Source organism: Candoia aspera, chromosome 4, assembly GCF_035149785.1.
Source record: "Candoia aspera isolate rCanAsp1 chromosome 4, rCanAsp1.hap2, whole genome shotgun sequence".
NCBI classification, from domain to species: domain Eukaryota; kingdom Metazoa; phylum Chordata; class Lepidosauria; order Squamata; family Boidae; genus Candoia; species Candoia aspera.
Window position 1 is genome coordinate 89,824,937 of NC_086156.1, and position 16,127 is coordinate 89,841,063.

The 16,127-nt window shown below is 34.5% G+C and overlaps 2 protein-coding genes across 2 annotated transcripts; both read right to left on the reverse strand.

The window, feature by feature from the left end:
* Window positions 1-1,426: 1,426 nt before the first annotated feature.
* LOC134496473 (olfactory receptor 8U9-like) lies at window positions 1,427-4,800 on the reverse strand. Its single transcript, XM_063302202.1, has 2 exons — window positions 4,795-4,800; window positions 1,427-2,374 (listed from the first exon to the last, which is right to left on the reverse strand). Exons 1-2 carry the CDS (start codon window positions 4,798-4,800, stop codon window positions 1,427-1,429), a joined length of 954 nt encoding a protein of 317 aa, XP_063158272.1.
* Window positions 4,801-8,695: 3,895 nt separating this feature from the next.
* LOC134496474 (olfactory receptor 6C4-like) lies at window positions 8,696-11,523 on the reverse strand. Its single transcript, XM_063302203.1, has 2 exons — window positions 11,406-11,523; window positions 8,696-9,654 (listed from the first exon to the last, which is right to left on the reverse strand). Exons 1-2 carry the CDS (start codon window positions 11,521-11,523, stop codon window positions 8,696-8,698), a joined length of 1,077 nt encoding a protein of 358 aa, XP_063158273.1.
* Window positions 11,524-16,127: the final 4,604 nt, after the last annotated feature.

Genomic DNA, 16,127 nt, shown 5'->3' on the forward strand with positions numbered 1-16,127 from the left:
CTTAAAGGAAAGAAATGTGTGATTATGTATCACTTGAACTTCTTTAACTCCACTATTTATTCTTAATATCTTGTTTGAGGTGACTGCCTTACACAGATATGTCTATGCCTTGAAATAAAATGCATTACTTTGAACACAGAACACTTCTTCATTGAATGAAAGGGCTTCTTCTTTTTGTGGTGGATATCTACAGGAGGAAGGAAAAGGGAGGACATTTTTGATTTGTCAGATGGGCACATATTCTTGTTAGCAATATCCCCAGTATTTAGATTGATTGATTCACCTAGAATTAAAGACATTTATGGTAGGGCAGAGACCACCCCCTAATTAGTATACAGCACTGGAAGTATATAGCCACACCTGATTTGCAGCTATGGATTTTTACATGTGCTCTTATGAAACTTCATTTTAAACATACACACACACACACATATATGCACAGAGTGGGGTGAGGGAAGTTCTGAAATCCACATTGAAACATAGCAAAATAAACTTTGCCTCTGACTTGCTGCGAATGTTGCCACACAAATATGAAGGGGCAAACTTGCATTGAGATGTCATGATATATTTCATCATTTAGTATGGTAACAGTTAGGAATGGGCATCTATGTTTGAACAAAATATTAAATTTATGAATGTATGTATGAATGAATGGATATTTATGTAGATAATAGAAGAATTAGAATCATACATTCATTCAGTTTTATTATGGTCACTGACCAATACTCAAGTTCATAAATTTAACAACCAATATTAAGAACAATGCAATTTTCGAATAAAACTAGGTAACATAACAGTTAATAGGCAGACAAGTTGTTGTGCGTCCAGGATATTTCATAGATGTTTTTTCAACTTTCCAGTCTAGGGCTGAGAGAGAGTGAATAACCCAAGTCACTCAGCCACATTCGGTGTATAAGGATGGACTAGAAAATGGGATATCTGTTTCTTAGTCCAGTGTCTTGACCCTTACATGGCATTAGCTGTTTGGTTTATTTACTAAAAATCTACAGTGGTATATTGTACATGATTATATAATCTAAACAATATAATATCTATCATGGCTATTATTATCACTTTATTTTCTCAAGCTATTCCTTAACTCTACTTCTCTCTCTTTAAGGAAGACTAGTAGGAATATTTTCGGGGGGGGGGGGAGAACCAAAAACTGAATTCCTGTTTTAATAACCCTAAAGCCAAGAGAGTTCTGAATCTACTTCAAAGTGTTACACATCTCAATTAATTGGTTCCAGAGTTTACAAAATAATGACTAGTTAAAAATCATTTTCGGTACACAAAAAATAATAATTAATCCTTACGAAGTTTCCTTATAAAGGATGTCACAGCTATAGAATGACAATAAGATGTTGAAAACATTTACCAGAAAGGAACATTTTCAACTGTTTTGATATGTGATTTTTCCATGATTTTAAAGAAAGAGGAATGAAATAAATTTTTTGAAGGCATCCTTCACCTCTTTATTTCTCAGGCTATATATAATAGGATTGAGCATGGGAGTCAAGATAGTATAAAAAAGAGAGAGGACTTTACGAAGCCCATTCAGTTTATTGGTGTTTGGTACCACATAGATGCTCATCAGTGTGCCATAAAAAATAGTGACTACCAAGAGATGAGAAGAACAGGTAGAAAATGCCTTTTGTTTCCCTACAGTAGAAGGCATTCTCATTATGGCTATGATGATGAAAATGTAAGAGGTTAGGGTTAATATAGATGGTGGAAAAGTAAATATTGAGCTTATAACATAAAGAAAGAGTTTTAAAGCATAAGTGTCCCCAGAAAATAATTCTATAATTGGGAAGGTGTCACAAAAGAAATGATCAATTCTATTCTTACAGAAATCTAACTTGGATATGATAATCAGTGTAATTGTGTTTGCTAGAAAACCACTAATCCAAGAGAAGGCGATCAGCCTGAAACACATTCTGCCATTCATCATGGTGACATAATGGAGTGGTTTGCATATAGCTAAATACCGATCATAGGACATTGCTGATAACAGGTAACATTCCACAGATGCAAAAGACCCAAACAAATAATGTTGCACAAAGCAAGCTTTGTATGAAATCACCTTCCTTCCAGTAAGAAAGCTGGATAGCATTCGTGGTAAGATGTTTGAGCTGCAGCAGGCTTCCAAGCATGAAAGGTTCCCAAGGAAAAAATACATGGGAGTGTGGAGGTGTTGGTCGAGGGCAACCAGCAGAATAATGAGTAGGTTCCCAGCCATGGTCCCCATGTAGATGAGGAGGAACACTAGGAAGAGAGGAATGTGTCGGATTTTCTGGTTTCCAAATCCAAGCAGGATGAATTCGTTGATGGTGGTCTTATTGTTTAATTCTGTATTTTCAACTAACTGCCCCTGAAATAAAAGAACTTTGGCAAATCATATTGATATTTTTGTCTTTCATTTCCAAATATGTGATAAGGAGAGAAATACAGCAGTAGAAGCCTGACACCTGTTTCCTCAAATGTTTTAAATCTCTGATTGATACATCCATGAAATCTTTATCAACTCTCCCCACCCCCCACTCTTTTTCTTTTACGAAGTGATTTTCAAAAAGTGCATTTTATTCACCCAAATGCATAAAGGGCTGAAAAGAAGTTACATTTGGTCTAAATAAGATAGCCATGAAATTCCTTAATTAAATATCCATTTAATCCTTCCTTCCACCTTCCACCTTCCACCTTCCACCTTCCACCTTCCTTCCTTCCTTCCTTCCTTCCTTCCTTCCTTCCTTCCTTCCTTTCTTCCTTCCTTTTTTTCTTTCTCCTTGAAGGTCATGTCAGCATTATTTCCTGGTTTATGGAACTGGATTCTCAGAGATGCAATCACAGAAAACAGATGCTCCAAATATACTGTGAGGAGTGTTCTTTTTCTAAATGAGAGAGTCAGTAAGAAAATCTTATCAAACTCTCTTTTATGAGATATATATTTTTAATACTATCCTTATAAATTCATACCCTGCCTGTTTGGTAGAAATGGAAAGAATGCCAGATGGAAATGGGAAATCACAGCTATGCTGTGGACAGATTTGAGACAGCTGGATACACTAGCAATATAAGTGTAAAATATGAGGGGAGAAGAAATATTAGTCCTTCTGAAGGGCATGTGGTCTGGAGGAATTGTTAAATTGTTAAAAATCCAACTAATATCAACTGTATATTCAGAGTTTTGGGTTTGCGGACTTAAAGGACTGTCTTTAAACCAATTTAAACCCAATTTTCTTTCCAGCTGTTTATACTTATTATTTCAACATTATTCCCTTGAATCTTGAATTTTGAGTTTCGCAGAATATTGTTTCCACTGATTGTGTCTGAAAGAAATCACTTCTGTACACTTATTTTTACTAACTAAAGAATCCAGTAAAAGCCTTATTGGATAAACATATTTGTGTTATAATAAGGTGAAAGCCAATGTGCTCTTTAGAAATCACTATATTTGGAATGCCATCCTAAGAATTTAGAATAAATTAAATTTATTTAGAATAAATATAAACCCAGAATATGTCCCAAGCTACCTCTGTGGGTAGCTCCACAAGAAGCCTATCACAGAAATGAGGTGATGGGTTTTTAATTGGATAAGATATAAAGATTTGTTGGAATATCATCAAGGGGATATTAGATTGAAAACTAGAGAAGATTTGACTGGATAAGCTTTCAAGTACCACTGTTTTCTATACATGTAACTAACAGAAGATTTAAAACTGATATGTAATTTTATGGATTTGAAAGAAATAAAACTATATTTGACACTGAATTATGTTCAAACGATGATCATCTTATAGCTAACATGTATAAATTATTGTTAACATTGGAAATGGAAGAGGAACTAGTAAAAAACTGCATGGTAAAATGGGCAAAATAATTTCAATATAACATCCAACTTGAATAATGGGAAAATATGTGGTTAAAGGGTCTTAAGTTTATAGTGTGTTACAATCTTAAAGAAAATTTCTATGAGATGATGTATAGATGGTATTTGACACCAGATAAATTTTCTAAAATGTATAAAGGAGTATTAAACATCTGCTGAAAATGTAAAACACAGGAAGGAACCTTTTACCACCTTTAGTGGTCTGGTAGAAAAGTTAAAGAATACCGGAGGACATCCAGAAGATTTTAAAAATGGACATTCAGTTGAGACCAGATTTTTTTTTTTTTTTAATTAGGGATGATGGACATACACTTAGAAAAAGTGCATGGCACTTTACTCCTTTATATGACAATGGCTACAAGACTGCTTTTTGCCCAACACTGGGAAAACCAGGCATTTCCCACAGTTGAGGAGTGGTTAGTTAAACTTTCGGAATTAGTGGGAATGGCAAATTCCCACTGACGGCTATTATAAAAAAAAAAAAAAAAAAAAAAAACATTGATAACATTAAGAAAGGCTGGAAGCCATTCTCTGACTTTTTGCATGAAACTGAACATAGTCAAACAGTGACATATGGTTTTGATGATTGGTTATAATTATAGATTATTGGGAAATGTAGAAGCAATAATACAAAGTTAAACAAGTATGAAACGTTTTTTGTATATATCCTTTGTGAAGGAAGTTGGAAGTCACTTTGTTAAATGTCTATATATGTTTGTATTTCTTCTTTTGTTTCTTCCTTTTTTTTCTATTTTCACTTCTGCACCTGTATTCACTCTATTCTCTATTTCTCATTCTTTCACTGTAACTTCTTTTTTTTTCTTATTTTTAATTTATACATTATGAAAAACAAAAATAATTAGCACAAAAGAATCCAATAAAAGAACTAATAAAATATAACATACCTTCATTGTGTAGTCATGACTTATTCATAAGGGGAAATATTTGACCCCGTATTTCAAGAACAAATACTCAATTATTCAGTCCCAGAATCTGTTTCATCACATTGGTTTTGCTAGTTCAAACTAACAATCAGTTGTGATTGCAACATTTTTTTTTATTATTATTATTTACTTAATGCACAGCAGTGCTCAGTTAAATACAAAACAAAATAAATAAACTTCACCCATTTTGGATATTTGAATCTTGGGAATCATCATGTTGTCTTTAATGCCTAATTATGATCAAGTTTCTTTAGAGGAAAAAAGAGAAAATCTCAGAATATTTGAAAATACAGTTACAAACAGGTATCTGTTAGATATAAAGTCCCTCTTATATATTATGCTCCAGTTTCCTTGGCCTCGTGTTTCATAAATTTGCTATTACCTGCACATTCTGTACTCAGGAGAAATTTACTGGAGAGGGAGCAATTAACAATAACTAAGGGTAATTAGTGTCCTGTTTGAACCGAACAATATACTTTATTCTTCCTTGAAAAGTCTAAGCATTTATGAATCCAGTGAGAGAGATTTGCATCAGCTTTTCATGCTTACAGATGGATGTGGAAGAATGTTTGGTTGTCCAGGAGATGCAGGACTTCAATGAAACAAATGTGTGATCATCTCTTGAACGTTAGCTCCTTAATGTATTGTTAATATCTTTTTGAGGTGATTGCATTGAATACAGAGCTGTTCATCCTTGAATGAAAGGACTTCTTCTCTTGCTGGTGACTATCTCCTGGAAGAAGCAAAGGGCATTTCCTTTTTATGTCAGATAGACACATATTCTTGCTAGAAATACCCCAGAATTGATTGACCTAGAATTATGGACATTTCTTGTACGGCAGAGCCCCCCGCCCCCCAATATTATTATACAACACTGCAAGAATATAGCCACATTTGATTTGTAACTGTGGGTTTTTACATGTGCTCTTATGAAACGACATTAAAAAAACCACCCACTTATTTATGGAGTAGAATGAGGGAAGTAGGGAAAAGTACATTGAAACTTCACAGAATGAACTCTGTTTCTGACTTGCTTGTAATAGGCAAATACAAAGGAGCAAACCTTTATGGTTAGGAATTAATATCTATGTTTGATAATTATATGAAATATTATATTACATTGTATTATATTATCATATTAATTAAATTTATATAGCCTCCCATCTCACAAATGCAACTCTGGGGGGTGTACAATAAAAATGAAGCCATAAAAATACATCTTATATAACCATTAAAAATATTAAACGGTTTTGTTTTTTAATCACTCTTCTAGGACTGATGACTGACAAGATCAACTTTCTGCAATATTTTTCTATAAAAAGATGTTCCAGAAATTTTGATAGCTGGGTTAAAACATCCTATTTTCAAGTAAAGTTTTAATGAATTCATTAGGGGAGGTTTGTCTCTTAAAGCTGAAATGTCCATTAAATCTGAATGGGATTTCTGCATGTGCATTTACAGTGAATGGGATTTGACATATGCATTTCTTTTATGTGCTTTGCAGACATTATTCTTATATAAAATGGAATAGATTTTTAGAAGTGTACATTGTATGAACAGTTTTTCGGTGTTGCATCCAAAATCTGTTGAACTGAGTTCTTTAAAAGTAAGGATATATTATGTACTGTATATTACATTTGTGGAGAATATATTATATTGATCAGTATCAAATATCCTCCTGCTTAGCAATATTTTAGCTTTATCATCAGCTCCTCAGAAGCATCAGTAGAGCAAGGCCAGTCTGAGTCATTTTGTCCTGTAACTCTTATACTCAATAAATCGAAACATGATCAGCTCTGTTAAAGGTACATGGACCTTGTGGGTGAAAGCTCAGCTTCAGCCAGTAAGTAATTATTCTTAGCCTATTCTGGATTTTACCCTTATGAATCCTGCTTCCAATAGGAGCACTGCATTCAGGGTGCTGTTAGGTACCTAGAAGCCATTTCCTAAAAAAGCTGGAGTGTATGGCCTCTGTTACAGGTCTGTTATTCTCTAAATCTACTTCTATGCAAGAAAAGAGTGGTGTCAAAAATATGGTTGTGAGCAGTTTAGGGGCAGCTACATTAGTATATCATGTGCTCTCTCGTATCAAGAAGGGATAAAATGATGGCAGTTCTTTTGTGCTTTCTGGTAAATGTGCAAAAATGGGTTTTATGATTACAGAGGGATGAAAAATCATCCCCAGGTAAAGTTCTGCTCCTTAATAATGGAAATTCTTGTCTTTTTGGGAACCCCCCACCTCATAATAGGACCTTTATTATGAGGAACATGAGCATCTTTCAGACAGTTATTCATGCTCTGGTCACCTCATATGTGGATTATTGCAATATATTTTACATGGGGCTGCTCTTGAAGACCACCCGGAAACTATAGCTGGTTCAAAATTCAGTAGCACAAGCAGTAACAGGAGCCTCTTGATGTGCCCATATGTCACCACCGCTATGCGAAATGGCTGCCATTTGGCTTCTGAGTGCAATTCAAGTTGCTGGTTATTACCTATAAAGGACTGTATGACATAGGGCCTGGATACCTGAGAGATAGCTTATCTCCAATCATTCTGCCTGCCTAGTACACTCCAGCAGAGTAGGTGTACTCAGACCCTCCTTATTATCTGGTGGGATGTAGGAAGCATTCCTTCTCTGTTGCTGCCCCCACCCTCTGGAACAGCATCCCACTTGAGATAAGGACAGTGTCCTCTTTCCTAGGGTTCCAGAAACCTTTGAAAACCTGGCTTTGGTCCCCAGCCCTTGGTTAATGTTTATTATGTGTTCAATGGCCCCTGTTTGGTTTTTGTTTTGTTGTTGTTGTTGTTTCCTATTAGATTATTTTAGTCTGGGCTGTCTATCTGATGTAATGTTTTTAGTAGTTTTCATGTTTTTTTCCAGTTTTGTATACCACCCAGAGTCTACTGGAGCTGGGCGCCAATAAATTTAAATAATAATAATAATAATAATAATAATAATAATAATAATAATAATAATAATAATAATAATTTATTGTAGTTTAACTGCAGATAATATCCATGGAATAAAAAAATGTTAAGGACAAAAGAGGCTGCTTTAGTCCTAGTGGTGTATGTCATAATATCACTGCATCACTGGCATAACAGTGGCACACATACCGATTTTCAGTGTTGGAACAGTCTGTCAGACTCTTCTGCTGTTCTTCATATTCTGTAAATTCAAACATTAGTTACGGTGTTGCACTTTCCTATTCAAGCTAAGAGGTAAAAGCTTTGTAGAAAGAAATCTCCTACATTCAGTCTCATTATAACACATATTATTATCAGCCCAAATTAATCCATTGTAGGATGAAAGCCTGTTCTTTAAAAGGTGTGGACTAAAATACTGGTCCATCACAGGTTGGTAGATAGATATATTTAAACTTTCTAGTCAAAGGCTGAAAGTCACTGACCAAAATTGTCAAGCTCTCTTTGGTGCATAAGGGAGGACTAGAAAGTGGGTAATCTCATTCTTATTAAGGCATCTTGTATGTGAGAATACTTGGATACACACAGATACACAAACACACACATAAACAAACAGAGAGAGAGGAAGAGAGAGAGAAGATACACAAAATGCAAACACTGATTATTTGTTTTAATAAGAAGAAAGTAAGATAGTTTTCAAATTATTCCAATGTATTATAAGTTTAAATCAATTTAGCATATTCAAAAGACATCCAGTTAATAAGTGTTTTCTGCAGACACACAAAATTGATTTATCTTTACAACTCAAAATATGTTTCCTTCCAAAGGTCTTTATATGTATTGACACTCAGCTGAAACTGAAAAATGGAACTTATCAGATTATGAAAATGCAAGATGAAATCCTATCTGTAGATTGGCATGAAAATGACACATTCAACTGTTTTTATACCTGATTTTTCTATAAATTTGAAGAAAGGGGAAGGAAATAAATCTTTTGAAGGCATCCTTCACCTCTTTGTTTCTCAGAGTATATATAATAGGATTAAGCATGGGGGTTAGGATGGTGTAGATGACAGAGATCACTTTACGAAGACCACTCACTTTTATGGTATTTGGTATTGCATAGATGCTCATCAGTGTACCATAAAAAATAATGACTACCAAAAGATGAGAAGAACAGGTGGAAAATGCCTTCTGCTTCCTTCTAGTAGAAGGCATCCTTACTATGGCTAAAATAATGAAAGCATAAGAGGTTAGAGTTGATATAGATGGTGGAAAAGTAAATATAGAACTTAAAACATAAAGGAACAGTTTGAAGGCATGGGTGTCACCACAAAATGATTCTATAATTGGGAAGGTGTCACAAAAGAAATGATCAATTTTATTATCACATAAAGTTGACTGAGACATGATAAACTGTGTTACTGCAGTTGCCAGAAAACCACTAATCCAAGAACAGGCAATCAGTCTGAAACACATTCTGCCATTCATCATGGTGACATAATGGAGCGGTCTGCATATAGCTAAATACCGATCATAGGACATTGCAGATAACAGGTAACATTCCACAGCTCCCAAAGAAGCAAACAAATAATGCTGTACAAAGCAGGCCCTCAATGAAATCACCTTGCTTCCAGTAAGAAAGCTGGATAACATTTGTGGTAAGATGTTTGATCTGCAGCAGGTCTCCAAGCATGAAAGGTTCCCAAGGAAAAAATACATGGGAGTGTGAAGGTGTTGATCAAGGGCAACCAGCAGAATAATGAGTAGGTTCCCGGCCATGGTTCCCATATAGATGAGGAAGAAGAGTAGGTAGAGAGGAATCTGTAGGATTTTCTGATTTCCAAATCCAAGCAGAATGAATACATTGATATATGTCTGATTTTTTAATTCTGTAGTTTCAAATAATTTCCCCTGGGTAAATAATGAGGCAAATCATATTGATATTTTTCTCTTTGATTTCAAAATATGTGAAAAAAAAAGATAACCTACAGAAGGCCATGCTATTTTTTTTTTGCTTTTTCCAGCTAATAAACAAAGTGTATTTCCATTAACCCAAATGCAGATGGTGCAGAAGTAAAGTTATATTTGTTCTAAATAAGATAGTTGAAAAACTCCTTTGTTAGACATCCAGCAAATTAGACCTAACTATATCAGTCCGTCCATCCATCCATCCATTCTCAATCTCTCTTTCAGAAGGTTATTTCAGCATTATTTTCTGGATGATGAAACTGGATTCTTGCAGTAGAAAGTTATTTATATTGTGGATATTAATGTGCTGTTTTATTTTTGAAAATTGTTAGAATTCATAGCATAAGAAAAGTAAACACTTATTTTTTTTTAACCGTACAAATTTAGTAAGGAAATAGGAAAATGTAATGTACCTTCATCTGTGTAGTCATGACTAATTTATACAGGGAAATATTTCATCTTTAATTTCAAGAAACACCTTTGAATTTCTTCTAATGTTATTCACTGCTAGAGTTTATTTTATTAGATTGATTTTCCTAGATTAAACTAATAATAAATTGTGATTTAAGTAGTATTTTATTTATTTAATGCAGAACAGTACCCACGTAAAAACAAAGCAAAACAAGAATACCTCATTCATTATCAAGGTTTGAAAAATCGAGAACTGCACATCACCGTGTTATCTTTAATGCCCAAATATGTTCATCTTTCTTTCCTCCTGAAGCATCTTTCATTTCATTTGGAAATATAGATCCAAACACATATGTTTTATATATAATGTTTCATTTATAAAACTTTTTTCAGTTCTTTTTCTTCGCATCATGGTTAATGCATTTGCTATTACCTGTACTCAGGGGAAATTTACTGGAGAGGGAGCAATTAACAACAACTAAGTGTAATTAGTGACCTCTCTGAGCAAAACAGTATATTTCATTCTACCTCAAAAAGCCTAAAACCTTGTGAGCCCAGGGACAGATTGACACTCACTCTTCATCCTCATTGTTGTGGGAGAAGGTTTGGCCCTCCATGAGGTGCAGGACTTCAAGGAAAGAAATGTGTGATTATGTATCACTTGAACTTCTTTAACTCCACTATTTATTCTTAATATCTTGTTTGAGGTGACTGCCTTACACAGATATGTCTCTGCCTTGAAATAAAATGCATTACTTTGAAGACAGAGCACTTCTTCATTGAATGAAAGGGCTTCTTCTTTTTCTGGTGGATATATACAGGAGGAAGGAAAAGGGAGGACATTTTTGTTTTGTCAGATGGGCACATATTCTTGTTAGCAATATCCCCAGTATTTATGTTGATTGATTCACCTAGAATTAAAGACATTTATTGCAGGGCAGAGACCACCCCCCAATTAGTATACAGAACTGGAAGTATACAGCCACACCTGATTTGCAACTATGGATTTTTACATGTGCTCTTATGAAACTTCATTTTAAACACATGCACACACACGCGCACACACACTACTGGAGCTGGGCGCCAATAAATTTAAATAATAATAATAATAATAATAATAATAATAATAATAATATGTTGTAGTTTAACTGCAGATAATATCCGTGGAATAAAATGCATTAAGGACAAAAGAGGCTGCTTTAGTCCTAGTGGTGTATGTCATAATATCACTGCATCACTGGCATAACAGTGGCACACATACCTATTTTCAGTGTTGGAACAATGTGGTTGGTCAAGTTGCCAGCTATGAGATTAATATGGAATGTCAGAACAGCAGGCCCTTTAGCAGCAGATACACAGTCAGAAATTTCAGTAGCCATGTTAAATCTTAACATTAATATCTCTGCACATCCTATAAATAAGAGCAAGTGACAGTCAATATTTTTGCCCTTGAAACATGGTCAAATGCTTAACAGCAGCATATAGTGTGATGCATATTTCTCCATCAAATACTTTAGCAGAACTGCATTTTCTACCTTGCTTCTATCTACCCTGAAACCTGGTTTGTATTCTTCTAGAATGCTTTCTGATTCCAGCCAGTCTGCCAGCTTCCAAAATTGATGTTTTAGGTAGCTCTTACAAATAGATTGCTAGGGTAGTAATTAGCAGGTAGGTCTTTTAATCTTTTCTTAAAGATTAGAATAAATGTTAGACCTCAGTGTTGGGGATGCATACCTATGGTGATGGGCATCTGCAGGGAGGAATGGGAAGGAAAAAGATGACATATACAGAATGAGATCATTAAACAAACAATGGGACTTACATATTTGTATCAGATATTGTGGTACACATATGTTTGTGTGTGCCTGTTTTAAAGTGATGCTGCTGATTATGCCTGTCTGCAAGAGAATAATGAAGCCAGGATTGGGGCCTATCTATCCAGATTAATTTTAATCAGCTTTAGGAAAGTTGGGTCAACCATGCTTTCTCTTCAGTTTTTAATTCCTTGAAAGAGATTATTGGACTGGACTCTCTGCATATAACTTACAGAAGTATTTCTCCCATCTTGTTACTGAGACATAAAAATCTAAATATGGAGGCTGAGTATAGATATGTAGCCAGATACTTTTGGCTGATTATTAGATATATCCTTTGGTATAGTAGCTATCATTATCCATTACTCTTTGGATACTTCCATTATATGCCCCCATGTTTAGCCCCCCATTAACAAGCTTTATTTAAATTTGAATTGGAATACAGGCAGGGAACAACCTGTAAGCATAATAGATAGCTATCATCTCCTTTTTGGGACAGATAAAGCCATGATTTACAGTTGAACCATCTTAATTTTTCATTTCTGAAAAGCGTATAAACATCCAAGAGGGCACAATAGAATTTATTTATCCCTAGCACACTCTCCCAAGGTAAATAATCTTTCTTTCTACCATCTATAGTCATCAGTCTTTTAGAAAATTTCACCACTCTTTCTCTCCAATAATGTTCATCGCTGATTCTATTTGATTTTTATAAAAGTCAGTCAAAGTCTTCTGCTGTTCTTGACATTCTGTAAATTCAAACCTTAGTTTTTTTCTATTCATGCTGAGGAGAGGTAATACATTAATAGAAGGAAATCTCCTACATTCAGTCTCATTATAACACATATTATTATCAGCCCAAATTAATCCATTGTAGGATGAAAGCCTGTTCTTTGAAAGGTGTGGACTAAAATACTGGTCCATCACAGGTTGGTAGATAGATATATTTAAACTTTCTAGTCAAGGGCTGAAAGTGACTGACCAAAATTGTCAAGCTCTCTTTGGTGCATAAGGGAGGACTAGAAAGTGGGTAATCTCATTCCTAGCAAGGCATCTTGTATGTGAGAATAGTTGGATACACACAGACACACAGACACACACAGACACACAAACACAGAGGGGGGGCAGAGAGAGAGAGACAGAGAGAGAGAGAAGATAAACAAAATGCAAAGATTGATTATCTGTTTTAATAAGAAGAAAGTAAGATAGTTTTGAAACTGTTCCAGTGTATTATAAGTTTAAATCAATTTAGCATATTCAAAAGACATCCAGTTAATAAGTGTTTTCTGCAGACACACAAAATTTATTTATCTTTACAACTCAAAATATGTTTCCTTCCAAAGGTCTTTATAGGTATTGACACTCAGATGAAACTGAAAAATGGAATTTATCAGATTATGAAAATGCAAGATGAAATCCTATCTGTAGATTGGCATGAAAATGACACATTCAACTGTTTTAATATCTGATTTTTCTATAAATTTGAAGAAAAGGGAAGGAAATAAAACTTTTGAAGGCATCCTTCACCTCTTTGTTTCTCAGAGTATATATAATAGGATTGAACATGGGCGTTAGGATGGTGTAGATGACAGAGATCACTTTATGAAGACCACTCACTTTTATGGTATTTGGTATTGCATAGATGCTCATCAGGGTTCCATAAAAAATAGTGACTACCAAGAGATGAGAAGAACAAGTAGAAAATGCCTTTCGTTTCCTTGTAGTAGAAGGCATTCTCATTATGGCTACAATGATGAAAGTGTAAGAGGTTAGGGTTAATATAGATGGTGGAAAAGTAAATATTGAACTTATAACATAAAGGAAAATTTTTAAAGCATAGGTGTCACCACAAAATGATTCTATGATTGGGAAGGTGTCACAAAAGAAATGATCAATTTTATTATCACACAAATCTGATTGGGACATGAAAATCTGTGTTACTGCAGTTGCCAGAAAACCACTAATCCAAGAGCAGGCAATCAGTCCGAAACACATTCTGCCATTCATTATGGTAACATAGTGGAGCGGTTTGCATATAGCTACATACCGATCATAAGACATTGCAGATAACAGGTAACATTCCACAGCTCCCAAAGATCCAAACAAATAATGTTGTAGAAAGCAGGCCCTCAATGAAATAATGTTGGTTCCAGTAAGAAAGCTGGATAATGTTCGTGGTAAGATGTTTGAGCTGCAGCAGGTCTCCAAGCATGAAAGATTCCCAAGGAAAAAATACATGGGAGTGTGGAGGTGTTGATCAAGGGCAACCAGCAGAATAATGAGTAGGTTCCCTGCCATGGTCCCCATATAGATGAGGAAGAAGAGTAGGTAGAGAGGAATCTGTAGGATTTTCTGATTTCCAAATCCAAGCAGAATGAATACATTGATATATGTCTGATTTTTTAATTCTGTAGTTTCAAATAATTTCCCCTGGGAAATAATGAGGCAAATCATATTGATATTTTTGTCTTTGATTTCAAAATATGTGAAAAAAAAAAAAAAGATAACCTACAGAAGGCCCTGCTATTTTTTTTTTTTTGCTTTTTCCAACTAATAAACAAAGTGTGTTTCCATTAACCCAAATGCAGATGGTGCAGAAGTAAAGTTATATTTGTTCCAAATAAGATAGTTGAAAAACTCCTTTCTTAGACATCCAGCAAATTAGACCTAACTATATTAGTCCATCCATCCATCCATCCATCCATCCTCAATCTCTCTTTCAGAAGGTTATTTCAACTTTATTTTCTGGATGATGAAACTGGATTCTTGCAGTAGAAAGTTATTTATATTGTCGATATTAATGTGCTATTTTATTTTTGAAAATTGTTAGAATTCATAGCATAAGAAAAGTAAACACTTATTTTTTTTAACCATACCAATTTAGTGAGAACATAGAAAAATGTAATGTACCTTCATCAGTGTAGTCATGACTAATTTATACAGGGAAATATTTCATCTTTAATTTCAAGAAACACCTTTGAATTTCTTCTAATGTTATTCACTGCTAGAGTTTATTTTATTAGATTGATTTTCCTAGACTAAACTAATAATAAATTGTGATTTAAGTAGTATTTTATTTATTTAATGCAGAACAGTACCCACGTAAAAACAAAGCAAAACAAGAATACCTCATTCATTATCAAGGTTTGAAAAATCGAGAACTGCACATCACCGTGTTATCTTTAATGCCCAAATATGTTCATCTTTCTTTCCTCCTGAAGCATCTTTCATTTCATTTGGAAATATAGATCCAAACACATATGTTTTATATATAATGTTTCATTTATAAAACTTTTTTCAGTTCTTTTTCTTCGCATCATGGTTAATGCATTTGCTATTACCTGTACTCAGGGGAAATTTACTGGAGAGGGAGCAATTAACAACAACTAAGTGTAATTAGTGACCTCTCTGAGCAAAACAGTATATTTCATTCTACCTCAAAAAGCCTAAAACCTTGTGAGCCCAGGGACAGATTGACACTCACTCTTCATCCTCATTGTTGTGGGAGAAGGTTTGGCCCTCCATGAGGTGCAGGACTTCAAGGAAAGAAATGTGTGATTATGTATCACTTGAACTTCTTTAACTCCACTATTTATTCTTAATATCTTGTTTGAGGTGACTGCCTTACACAGATATGTCTCTGCCTTGAAATAAAATGCATTACTTTGAAGACAGAGCACTTCTTCATTGAATGAAAGGGCTTCTTCTTTTTCTGGTGGATATCTACAAAAGGAAGGAAAAGGGAGGATATTTTTGATTTGTCAGATGGGCACATATTCTTGTTAGCAATATCCCCAGTATTTATATTGATTGATTCACCTAGAATTAAAGACATTTATTGCAGGGCAGAGACCACCCCCAATTATTATACAACACCGGAAGTATATAGCCACACCTGATTTTCAACTATAGATTTTTACATATGCTTCTATGAAACTAAATCTTAAATACACAGACAAATGTCTCTACAGAGTGCGGTTAGGGAACTACGGAAATGTACATTGAAACATTGCAACACAAAGTTTGCCTCTGACTTCCTTCCAACATTGCAATACAATTCAGAAGTGGCAAACTTGCACTGAGATGTCATGATATATTTAATGACATCTCAATATTTTTATGTTATGATCTTTAGTATCATAACAGTTAGTAATGGGCATCTATGTTTG